Source organism: Enhydra lutris, unplaced genomic scaffold (assembly GCF_002288905.1).
Source record: "Enhydra lutris kenyoni isolate GAN:26980312 unplaced genomic scaffold, ASM228890v2 scaffoldscaffold21, whole genome shotgun sequence".
NCBI lineage: Eukaryota > Metazoa > Chordata > Mammalia > Carnivora > Mustelidae > Enhydra > Enhydra lutris.
This window is the reverse complement of record NW_019154105.1, coordinates 68313908-68326109: the sequence shown is the minus strand read 5'-3', so window position 1 is coordinate 68326109 and position 12202 is coordinate 68313908. Positions and strand designations below refer to the sequence as shown.

The following is a 12202-nucleotide window of genomic DNA, read 5'->3' as shown; positions in this document are numbered from 1 at the left end:
TGAGGATAAGGTAGCTGGACCCTGACCACCCTGCCCAGAGTTCAACATGGGGTACTGCTGCTACAACAAAACAACCAAAACTAAACATCTGGGCACTTCCTGTCCTGGGATCTGCTAGAGGTTTCATATGCATTCCCTTGGGAATTTCTGAACTCCCCAATTTACAGATAAGCCAGGAATCCTGAGGTGTGGGGACTGGCCAGGGTCTCCTTGCAATCCCAGGGGCAGGTAGATGAGTGCTACCCTAAATGTGACCTGGGCCTGGTAACCCAGGAGCATGGAGACCAAGACCCTTCCTGGCCTCACATTACTTGCCAGGGGTGGGAACTACAGCTGCGTGACTTGAGAAATGGGGTTAGGGATGTGTTGTCTACACCCCAACCCTCCCAGCAGAGCTCAGCAGGACCCAACAGGGATCACCGCTACTGCCATTAGACAGCCCTGCATGGACATTAAGACAACCCCTTGACAGGAACCCCAGCCCTTCTTGCTCCTGCCTCACGATCCAGGACAGAGCCCTGGATCATGCTGTGCAGGGTAAAGGAGGGTGCCAGTTCTGGGGGCACAGAGGCTTGCAGAGTTCAGGGGTATAGGAAGCAGGACCCCAGGCTCACCAGCTGGTGGTCAGCATTTTGCAGATCCCCACCAGAGGGGAATCCTAAGGGACTTCTGTCCCTGCATCCCTCCCCCTCAGAGGCGGAGTCCCTTCATCCCTGCTTATGCGAAGGGTAGGTTGCTGACCCAGTCCTAGAGCTGGCAGCTTGTGCATGATACCTGCCGAAGGCCCACCCTACAAACTGCCAGGAGGCATGAGGGCTGCTGTGTGTCTCAGCCCGCAGAGCAAGCACCCAGGTGTGACCACGGGAACACATACACAACGCACCCCGTCCCGAGAGGAAAGAGGGCGGCCCCACCTTGCCTCCATCTGCAGCTAGGCTGTTTTGGGGTCCCCTCTCCCAGCAACCCAGGGGCCAAGCAGTGCCTGTGAGTGTCGGTGGCACTGGAGGGCAAGCAGTGTGTGGGAGCGAGGGGAGAAGTCGGCCGTGAACTAGGGGCTGGGCAGGAGGGCCAGGGCCTGGTGTGGGCAGAGGCCTCAGGACCCCAGGCCTAGGGGGCAACCAGGGAGGAGCCTTGTGAGCCAGACAGCCCCCCAGGGAAGACACTAAGGTGCAAGGTTGGGGGCTGTGAGTGAGTGGGGGACGAACAGGGGTGGGGTGGTGCTGATCTCACTTGGGGCCAGCCAAGGCTCCACACCCACAAGTGTCATATGCCCTCGCCGAGTATGTTGCGGGGGCAGGGGATGGCAGGGAGCAGAGGTACAGCTGGCTGGCCCAGGGTCCAAAGCTGCAGGCCCTGTGCCACCCCCGGCCCGGCGCTGTAGGGCAGGTCTCCAACGGGGCTGTGTCACCTCCTCCAGGGAGGCTTCCCTGAGCCCAGGCTAGGCCAGCTGCCACCTCACCTACCCCTCTCTCATGCCTGCCCAGCCCTTCCTGCCCCACTCCGGCACAGGGCCTTGTCCCAGTGGGAACTAGCCCAAGTCCATGGCCCTGAGGAAGGACACAGACCTCTCAGGCCCCCTCTGTCACCATTTAGAGCCCAAGAGGGGGCATAGACCTCTCCTGCCCCCCACTCCAGAGGACTCTCCAAGCATCCCGGCTGCAGGGGCCCTCCACCGTGCATCCCTCCTGCACCAGCACACATGTCCGTCACTGTGCCATCCCCCAGATTCTTTCCCCTGCCTGTCCTTTAGGGGAGCCCGGTCCACCCCAGCGCTCCAGATAGGGACTCTAAGAGAAGGAGTGGGGCCTGAATCCAGAAGGGACGTCCCGATTTGGCTGGAAGGCCCCCTCTGCCCACGTTTCTTGGTTTCCTCCCCCACCCTCACCCTAGCCTCAGCTGCCCTGGCTATAAAAGGAGGATGGGAGTACCCACCTCTTGCAGTATTTGGGGGATGGCATGGATTTCTGGCCCAGGAGCTCGGTAAAGGCAGACTTACTCCCCACCCCTAGGATCCCACGAGGGGATTTAAGGCCCTAAGGACATCGGAGGGAAAGAAGCCTCTAGAAAGCTGCTTCCTAGTCTCCCCCACACCTACTGGGCCCTGGCTCCCTTTCTCTGGACCCAGAGTTTCACCTCTACCTCACAGCCTTGGGAACATACCCATGGCTCCCAGCACGGCACCAGGAAGCACACCCCCATACACACCGTGCCCTCAGGACAAGGTGTTCAAGGCCCTTCTTTCTCCAAAGTCACCTCCTCCTGCTTCCAGGATGCCCCACCCCTGGCTTCACCTTCTCCTTGCCTACTCCGTCCCTGGCGTGGACTCCTTGCTCCCACCTGGGTCCACAGCCCCAGCATTCTGGGTAGGAGGCTGGGAGTGAGGGGCTGCCCGCTTGCCTGGACAGCCCACAGCCTGCCTTTCCCTTGGCAGGTGTAGTGGGGGACAGGCCATGTTTGGTTACGTCCCAGCAGGCAGGTTCTGGGACTGTGGTGTGGGGGGACACAGAGCCTGGCCTGGGGTCATCCGAGGACCAGGTCCAGCCCAGCATGACAGCCAGCCTACCAGAAGCCTTGGCTCCCCTGCCCTGAGATGTCCGGTGTGCACCAGCACCAGAGGGGAGTCCAGGGGACTTTTGTCCCTGCATTCCTCCCCCAAATCGTCCCTGAATTCTAGTCTGGCCACGAGACCTTGGCCAGCTCACTTTAGCCTCTCTCAGCCTGTTTCCCAGCTATAAAACAGTTGACAGTACCTGCCTTTTGGGGTGGCTTTGGGGTGAAAGAAGGATCCATGGAAAGACCCAGGCAGGAGTGGGCAGGGCACAAAGGAATGCCCCAAAAGTGGCAGGGATACGAACATCAGCCCTGATCGGCAAGTGCCTCTAACCGTTGGCCCTACACACGGAGACAAGGGGCAGGGCCTGCCAGGTCACCACGACCAGCATCAGAGTCCCCGTTGAACTTGACTGGACTGGAGTGGCAGCTGCCCAAGCCAGCCAGCCACGGGCACCGGGCCTGGCCTCTGAGCGTCTGGGGCCTTCTACAAAGCTTAGCGCTCAGGAGAAAACGGTCTCTGGAATACAGTAAGGGGGCAGCGATGATATCAAGATGCATGAAGACATAATTAAATGTGTGCAGAGCTAACACAATGTCAATGTTATTTTTTTAAAAGATTTTATTTATTTACCTGGCAGAGAAACAGAGATCACAAATAGAGAGGCAGGCAGGGGTGGGGGGTGTGCTGGTGCTGGGGAAGCAGGCTCCCCACTGAGCAGAGAACCCAATGCGGGGCTCGATCCCAGGACCCTGAGACCATGACCTGAGCCGAAGGCAGAAGCTTTAACCCACTGAGCCACCCAGGTGCCCCTGTCAATGTTATTTTTAAACTAAAAATAAGAAAATAGTTTATTGTATTTGTGAACAGTCTTTGGACTAGATTTTTCACTTTACAAGTTTTCCCACTATGCTTGATGACCCTAGACAACTTAATTGTAAATTAAATGAAAAAATTTTTTGTAACCAAGATATCCAAAAACAATAATTTTTTAAAAATGTTTATAGTGAGGAAAAAAAAGGTCTGAGGGTGGGATATGGTATAGACCCAGGCATTTGCTGTGGTGTTGAGTCAGAGGGTAGAAAACTGATGGCTCAGGGCCAGCGACCTCATCCGTTTTCGGGTCCAGGTGGGGCAGGGGTTAGCCCTGCTGCTGCTCCCAGGCCCCTGATGGCTGTGGGCCCTCTCCTCTCAGGGAGAGTACATCTGGACTAGATGGGCAGGTCTCCCTCCCACAAACAGTAGGGACCTTGAGGCTCACACCAAAAACCCCTCTCCCTGTACCACCTTCTTGGGTTCTCTGCCCTAGGCCTTTCTGGCTTTTTCCCCACCTCTTCCAGGAAATCTTCCAGGCCTTCCAAACTGTACCTGGCTGCTACACATGGTCTTAGGGTGGAGATCTTCCAGTCTCAGGCTGGAGGCCCTGAGGGTCCGAGACCAGGAGGGTCCCAACCCCAGCCTGTACCCCTGGGCTCCAGGTCATCTAGCAGCTTCTAGACTGATAGGGAGGGACTCTGGCAAGTGTGGCCCAAGCTGCCTCCCAGACCTCCGCCCACACAGCCCGGCAGGGCCCTGTGTGATGGGAGGCGTCTTACCACCTCTCATAGGATCCTGACCTCTGTCCCACCCACCCATCTCCCTGTGAGTTTTCCCAACCACAATTCTGACTGTGCCCTGCCCTGCTCAGAACTCTCCCATGACTCCCCAGTGCCCTCAGGACAAAGCCGGAATTTGGTGTCTGGAGTGACCCAGTTGAGCTCCCAGGTGTGCTCCGCCCTTGCCAGGAGTACCCACATTGCTCACACCCTCGGGGGCATTCTGATACCCCATTCTCCACAGATACTCCCTCACCCCCAAGGCCCAGCCAGCTTCACCAGTGCACGTGTCCCTACTCCGGACCTGCAGGCCCCCAAGGGCAGGGAAGGTCTGGGGCATCTGGGTGCCCATCTTTGCCCAGCTCTGGGGCAGACTCTAGCCCTGGGGCGCCCTGAGCACACCAGCAGAAGACAGAGCCATGCTTGTGTTTTTAAGTCTTCGGCGTGACGTCCCCTTTGATTAACTGCTTGGTGCTGGGCTCTGCCCCTCCCCTCTCTGCAGGAGAGGCCCTGAGAGTTTTGCCCTGACCACTGCAAAGAGCCCCCAGGCTGTGCTTTGAGGCTGTGTGTGAGCCTGGGGGGTGGGGCTGATGCTGCCGTCTGGGAGGGCCACCTGGAGGAGTGGCCTCTGAGGAGCTAACTGCCTCCAGGACTCTGGGTCAGGGAAGTAGCATGGGGCAGGCCCTTTGGGTCCTGCTCACCTTCCCCCCAGCTCCCACTGCAGAGTCCAGGGAACCGTAAGAGCAGGGACTATCAGTCCCCAGTCCCAGCCCTGGTGGTTTGAGGTGTCCAGCTCCAAGCAGGACGCCTCCTCCCCACTCCCAGACGGATCTGAGATGGGGTTTGCCCTGTGTGTCGTACTTGCTGGCCCCCAGCCCCCTAGCCCCTGCAGGCAGCTTTCCAGTGGCCACAGTGCCCACCCCGACCCCCACCCCCACCCCCACCCCCACCCCCAGGCTAGACCTGCAGGAAGAGCAGGCTGTGGGATGGGCGCCCCCTGGTGGCCATCACGGGCTGTAGCGAGGACCCTGGAGGGAGCCCCATCCTTAGCCCCATCGTCAGCCCCAGGAGAAAGGGAGCGCCCCATCCCACTCCTGCCAGGGACCTCCTGGAGATATTGTCCCATCACCTTCCTCAGCAGCCAGGACTCTAAATGGCCCTGTTCTTGGTGCTCCCACCCCACCCCAGGGCCTCACAGCTGTTGCCCTGAGCTGCCCACCTGTGGTCTGGGGGAGGCAGTCCAGGCCTGAAGGGCTGTATCTGGGCATGTCTGTGGGGACAGATGCCACCAGTGGGGGCGGGCAGCAGGGCCCCTCCAGAGGCCAGGGTGTGGGTCTGGGAGTTGGGGGGGTGCTCTGGACAAAGCTGAGCCTGTGGCGAGAGGAGGCAGGACTGGACAGGGTGTCCCCCTTCTTCTCACCCCTATGCCACCCCACTGAGGCTGAGTATGGAGGCTCTCCCTGCTCTAGGGATTCCTGAAGTCCCGTGGGTACAGAGAGCACTGGGTGCTCCCAGTTCTGACTGTCCATCCTCTGACTCGGTCACTGGCAGGCTGCATCCGTGTCCCAAGTACCTGCGGGGCCCAGCCAGGCCTAGGGCCCCCGCCTGCTGCCAGAAGCCAGTGGTGGCAGTGTTGGGGAGCATACAAGGCCTTCTCCCCAGGGCCTGAGCGAGCCCAAGAGAGGGGTGAGGCAGGCAAGACAGACCCAGGTGTTCCTGCTTCCTGGCAGCCCCCCAGCCTTCCTCTGGATGCCAGACAGGGGTGTGGTGGGCGCTCTGAGACTGGTGGTGCCCCTGTCCCCAGAGCGGCCTTTAGAAGTGGCTCTTCAGGCACAATGGGTGGGGCTGTCTTGGGGCACTCTGTTTCCGCCGTGGCCACCGCCTACTAACTTCCGTGAGCCTCAGTTTCTCCCCCTGACACAGGAATCCTGCCCTGTGGGGGAGTGTCAGGGGGAGTGTTGAGGGGAGTAGAGTGCTCAGAAAACAGCAGTGGGAACACCACAGCAATGGTGACAAAGGGGAACAGGAGCCTCAGGAAGGCTAGTGTGCTCGAGTCCCAAGACCAGCTTGCAAGGGCTGATTCCAAACCTGGAGCTCTTGGCTTTCTCCCTGTCCCTTCCCCCAGGGATTCCCAATCCTGAGCCCCTATTGTGGCAGGCAGCAGACCATTCCTAGAACCTTCCTGAGTGGAAAACTCTTGTGTTGGACTCATCCCTGCCCACCAGGTCTTGGCTCTGCCCTTGGAGTGTGGCTAGCCCTAGAAGGGTAGAGTGACCATACGTCCCTGGTTTAGCATGGAAAGTCTCATGATTCAGTACCATCTTCATTCCTGAACAAACACTACAGCTAGTCACCCTCACTGGCAGCTTCCATAGCCCGAGACCTCCCTGCAGGGCAGCCAGGTGTGGGGGTGCACAAAGGCAGGCCAAGTCTGACATGCAGGGCCTCCTGGCTCCTGGCCACATGCAGAGCTCCCTTGTGTCCCTGGGGCCTAGGACTCTCCCTCTGGAGAACGGCCCTGTCTGTGCCAAGGGCAGGCAGACCTTCTTGCCTGGGTCTCCACTCCTCCCAGCCTGACCTGGCAGATGAGGAGGGCCTGTCACATCTTAAGTCTGGAAGGTGACAACTGTGGGTGCCTGTTGAGGAGAGGAATGGGGACCCTACAGGGTCTCTCCATAGAGGTTTCTCCTCTAAGGGGCTGACTTCCTGGTCAGTGGCAGCACGGGCTGTGTCCCCCGTCCCCTGCCAGCACACGACCTTCTGGAAGGCACCGCTGTCCAGCTGGCAACATCAGCTACAGCCACCCACAGGGGTGGGAGGAACTTTGTCCAGGTGGGCAGCCAGACACCCCTTCTATTCTGCTCCTGAAAGACTCAGGACTGCTCCTAGGGAGCCTCCAAATTCTAAACACTCTTTTACCTCTCAGAAAGAAAGTGGGTCTGGTGGCCACTGGGTTCCTCCCAGCTATTCCCCCATTCCAAGGGACTGGGCACCCAGTTCCCAAGGGATTAGCCTCCAAAAGCAGAGGAAGACACCATTGCCATGGCAACCCCATGGCAGTCTGGTGGCCTGCATTCTCCCCAGGGCACTCCAGAAGGCATAGGTGGCCCAGCCCTGGACCAGGGTGGGGAAGCCCCCCCCCCCCCACAAACACGTACAGGCTAGGTGTCAGAGCTGAGGATACATGAGACAAGGGGCTGGACAAATAGGCAGGGCATGGGATGGGGCTTTTGGGGAGTGGGACAGGCTGGCCACCCCTCTCCTAAAGACTGGTGGGAGCCCTTCATCCGTCACAAGGGTGCAGACGCCCCGAGCTTCCTAGGGGAGAATGCATATTAGCAAGAACACCTTTGCCTCCCAGACAGAAAAAGAAGTCTGCATTCACATCAGAAACCAGTGTCTGCAATCCTTAAAGAGATTTATGGAAATGGCTTCGAATTACAGCATTTAGAAAATAAAAATAATCTCAATACATAATATCCCCTCCATTGTATACCCCCCACCCAAGAAGCCGTCTCTGTGCATGTGTGCCCACTATGCCGCAGTAGCTGGATTTTCTTATAAAAGAAGCAGTCGTGTGCCATCTCTCTAAAAACAGAGCTGCAGCCGTCACTGCAACATGAAGCCTGAGGTTTCAGCCTGAGCTGTCGGTGCCGGCTGGCTGCCTCAGCCTGGGGCCCCGGCCACTCCCAGGTCCGGGGGTGGGGGTGGGGGGAACAGAGGGAAGGGGGCGGTGGCAGCGGGTGGGCGGTGGTCCTCTGCCCCGGTAGCCCAGGGCCTGAGAACCTGGGGACCTGGGTCTCAGCGCCGTGCAGGCGGCTATTTGCCCCACATCCCATCAGCAGGCAGGCACCCGAGGGCAGTGGGTGCCTTCGGGCCTAGAGAGGCTGGTTGTGCATCTGCACCTCCTCCTCTGAGAATAACCCAGATGTCTGTTGTTCCGCCAAGGTCTGGAAGGGGAGCAGCGACGGTGCACTGGGGAGTGAGGAGGCAGCTGCTGGCTCCAGGTGGGGAGAGAGAAGGGTAAGTGTCCAGGTAACTGAGACCTGACCCCTCTCCTGGAGGTGTCCCCCATCTGCCCAGGATTTGGCTGCAGGTGTGACCCCATTTCCCTGATCAAGGGCAAGCTCTGACTGGGCCTTCTACTATGGCTGGGCCTCCTGGCAGCCTCTCGGTGGGATGGGGGCGGGGGCCCAGGGACGGGCAGGCAGGAGGAGCGCCCACCCCCGCCCAGACAGCCACGCCACTGCCGGAACTCCTGCTGGCCCCTGCCGTGGGCCCTCCGTGTGGGGGGAGAATGGGGGCCCACAGATAGGGGAGAGGATGGGGGCGGGGGCGCGGGGCGGCCAGCAGCCCCTCCGTGGCGGCAGCAGCTTGAAGAGGCGCATAGTGATCCTGGTGCGGCCAGCGGCGGCTCGGGAGTCGCAGGGCCCTGGCAGCTGCGGGGTGCAGGGCGAGTCAGATGGCCGCCCTGTCGCTGTAGAAGGGCGTGACGTGGAACACGTAGCAGTGCGTGCACACGCGCACTGGCTTCACCTGCCCATAGCGCGGCAGCGGCGCTGAGTGCGAGGAGCAGCGCGAGCAGAAGATCTGCGGTGGAGGGGTGGGCCGCGTGGGCAGTGAGCCGGGGTCCTCCACAGCCCTCGACCCTGGGCCTGCGGGGGCGCTTCCCACGACCTCCCTGGGCACGTGCTGCCGGGACCTCCAGAAAAACCTGGCCTGGGTCGTGGCCCCAGGAGGCCAGGCTCATGCAAGGGGTTCTGGCACCACTCTCACCCGCTCTCCCTGCAACACCAGCTCTGCAGTGGCTAGGGACAGCACCATCGGGACCCCGGGTGTGGGGGAGCTGGGGGCCTCAATTCCTGGGGGCCAGGTCAGAGCAGGGCCCAGGGCTCAAGGACCCCTGCACAAAGACCTCAGAGGCCTTGTCAGGTCCCCAGGGCCTCTGTCCTGGCCTCCAGAACCCCAGCGCAGCCCAGGGGAAGGCTCAGAGCCTGTCCCAGACCACAGGGACGCCCTCCACCGACCAGACTGCTCACCTTCCCACAGCTGCGACAGTGGTGCTTCCGGCGGATGACAGTGAAGGGCGCTTTGCAGGCTGTGCAGAAGCCACACGCCTCGTCGGGGACCCATTCCGGTGGATCTGGGACAGTGGGAATGAGGTCAGCCAAAGGGAGACCTGCAGCAGTGATGGCGGGCCGCCCTCCTTCTCTCCCGCCAGTCCCTGGATCCCTGCTGCTGGCTACAGTCTCAGGAAACCGCCGGCCTCACGGACAGTGCCTGTCCACCAGCCCCCAGCGACAAACTGTGCTGTGCCACCAGCCAGGTCACCGGCACTCAGGATGTGGGCTGGGAGTGTCCACCCGGATGGTCCTCTCCCTAGCTTCTCTCTGTCAGCACCCAGCCTGGCAGACCCCTTGGGCAGAGGTGGTGGCTGAGAAACGAAGAGATCGACCCCCCAGCGCAGCTCTAGGTGCACCCTGTGGGGGCCTCAGATGCCCCCCAGCCTTGCCCATCCAGGGCAGTTCTCAGGCTCTTGGGGTCCTAGAGGCCCAGGGAGACCCCCAGCCATCCCCTCCCTGACACGTCTGCAGGCCAGGCTCAGGCCAGGGGCCACCCCCTCCTTCCATGCATGTGGGTCCTGTCCCAGCTGACTTCTCTAGGTCTTGGCTGATGGAAGCCTCTGGAGGTTTGCTCTGGAATTCAGGAGGCATGTCAGCACGGGGAGAAGCGGGCTCCCAAACGCAGAGAGACAGGCACTGTCCTCCCATTTGGGGCACCAAACCGACTGTGGTTTGCCAGGCCCCGAGGCCAGCATCCATGACCTGGGGGAAAGAGCAGCTCGGATCCCTCCTCAGACTACAGTGTGTGCTCAGAAGTGGACCTTGCAGTCTCACATAACCCCCAGGCTTGATGCTCAAGTGGACACCGTCCTGTGTCCCCAAGCCCCACCCTCAGGGCCTCCAAACAGAACTCGGAAGGGCCTAGGGTTTCCTGGCCTCCTGCCCACCCTGGAGAATCTGCCCCTCCTCCTGCTGGCTTGCACAGACCTCAAACTGCCTCCTACCCAGCTCTCCTGCCTTCCATTCTGGGCCCGGTCAGCTCACCCCCACCCTGCAGGGAGGCCGTATCTCGTGGTTGCCCTCACCCTCCACCCCGTGTCGAATCCTAGGCTGGCCCCAGGGAACTCCTGGATGACAGCTTTAGCCCCTAAGCATCTCCAGCTCAGGCACATAAGGCCAGAGGCACTCCTGTGCACTGGGCAATGCCAGACCTCGCAGCTCGAAGCTCATTACAGTCACTCCTGAGCAGAGGGGCTCCAAGTTCCTATGACAGGTACCCTTGTGCATGGTTTTTGGAAAGGTAGAGGTGAGGAGCTTGTGCTGCTCCTGACACCCCCAACCCCACAGCCTCGGTCACCCTCAGGGGACTGGGGCACAACAGGAAGGCCTTGAGCTGGGGACCAACAGGGTCAACCAGCAGGCCAGGCGCACCAGGAGTGCTGTGACCTCTGGCCTATGGCGGGGTCAGCTTTGGCCTCCTCGGCCCTGATCCTGTTTGACACCTGGCCAGGCCTTTCTGCCTCCATCCATTACCGCTCCTCTCTTAGGCCTCCAGCCCCTTCAAAACTCGTGGGCAAGCCCCTCTCCACAGATGGGTGGCTAGTGCCCCCAGCCTGCCCGGGAGGCTCCCTCCCTGATCACTAAGCCACCGGGCCCCCAGCAGGCCTGACCTCCAGTCTAAAAGGGGAGAAGGGGCTTGGGACTCCCATGTGACCAGACAGTGCAGTCCCCTATGAAAAAGATGTCAGATAGCTGCCACGTGAGGCTCCTCCTGTGGGCAGGTGGGTACAGGTGGGCTCAGCCACCTCTGGCCACAGCCGAAGGCCTTGGCTAAGGGGGTCCATGTGCCCACCCTAGGGGCAACTGCAGGCCCAGAGGGCCTCTGGGAAGGGACCACCAATTGGAGAAACAGAGGGAGTTCTGGGTCCAGACAGAGAGGTGGCGAGTCCAGACAGGCTCCTCACTCCCTGCCCAGCATGCAGCACCTCGGGGCCTGGCCCAGACCTCACACGCACCTTCCAAGTCCCCATCTCGGCTCTTGGCCGCCAGTTCGGAAGACGATGGGGTCTCCTGGCACAGAGCACAGTCCTCTAAGGCTGCACTCCTCAGGCTTTGGGTGACTAGAAGAGAGAGGGAGGGAGAGAGGAAGGGGTGGGGTTGATGGGCAAGCACCTGTCCCTGCTAGGCCCACCCGCAGGAGACCAGAAGTGGGTCAGTCCCTCCAAAGCCAGCCGCAGTCCCCCAGCACAGGGGTGAGTCAGCACCACCCCAGCAGGCTGGGCTCTGGGCCCTGACGTCTGTAGCTGCTCCCTGCTGTAGGCCCCCAGCCCCAGAGCCCCTGCACTGTCTGTGTGTGGAAGGTCCCCCAGGGCTATGACCCCCGAGGCGGTAGGGGAACCAGGCCTGGACGGGGGCTGGGAGCCAGGAGCCGGGAGCCCACCATCCTTGCTTGCAGAATTGGTCCATGGCACCTACCTTTTCTGAGTCGTGATGTTGCAGAAGCAGCCCTGCCCCGAATTCCCGGAGAGCCCAGTGGCCCGGATCCCAGGAGGCAGAGCAGGGGACAACACACCGTACTAACTCTGCTCCTTGCCCACCTGCAACCAGGATGTGCCCTCCTGGGTGGGGGCGGGCTTTCCAGCTGGGCAGGCTGCCCTGTGTACCCAGAAGCCCCATGAGGATGGGCAGCTCGCCCAGAACAAGTATCTCAGCCCAGCACAAGGGGAGGGCCGGCAGGGATGAGGCCCCTCCCCACCCCATGCATGTGGGAGTGTGTGTGTGTGTGTGTGTGTGTGTGTGTGTGTGTGTGTGTGTGCGTGCGCGCATGCATGAGAGTATGTGTGTGTGTGCATCCATGTGTGCATGTGAGAGCTGTGAGTGTGAGCTTGTGTGTGGTTAGAGTATGTGTGCATGTGAGAGCGAGTGTGTGTATCTGTGCTGGGATGTGTGGGGATCTGTAAACACGTGAGGGAGGTCCCAGGCGACCACTTCCC

General features: G+C 60.8%; 1 protein-coding gene across 2 annotated transcripts in view; it reads right to left on the bottom strand.

The window, feature by feature from the left end:
- Positions 1 to 8529: 8529 nt before the first annotated feature.
- The window catches only part of LOC111149180 (zinc finger FYVE-type containing 28), a 105365-nt gene continuing 101692 nt past the window's right edge, over positions 8530 to 12202 (bottom strand). For both annotated transcript variants that reach the window (XM_022506123.1, XM_022506122.1), the window contains 3 exons: positions 11225 to 11329; positions 9186 to 9289; positions 8530 to 8736 (listed from right to left, as the gene is read on the bottom strand). In XM_022506123.1, coding sequence (XP_022361831.1) covers positions 8605 to 8736; positions 9186 to 9289; positions 11225 to 11329 — 341 coding nt within the window. In that variant the 3' untranslated portion in view covers positions 8530 to 8604. The remainder of the gene's footprint in view (positions 8737 to 9185; positions 9290 to 11224; positions 11330 to 12202) is intronic.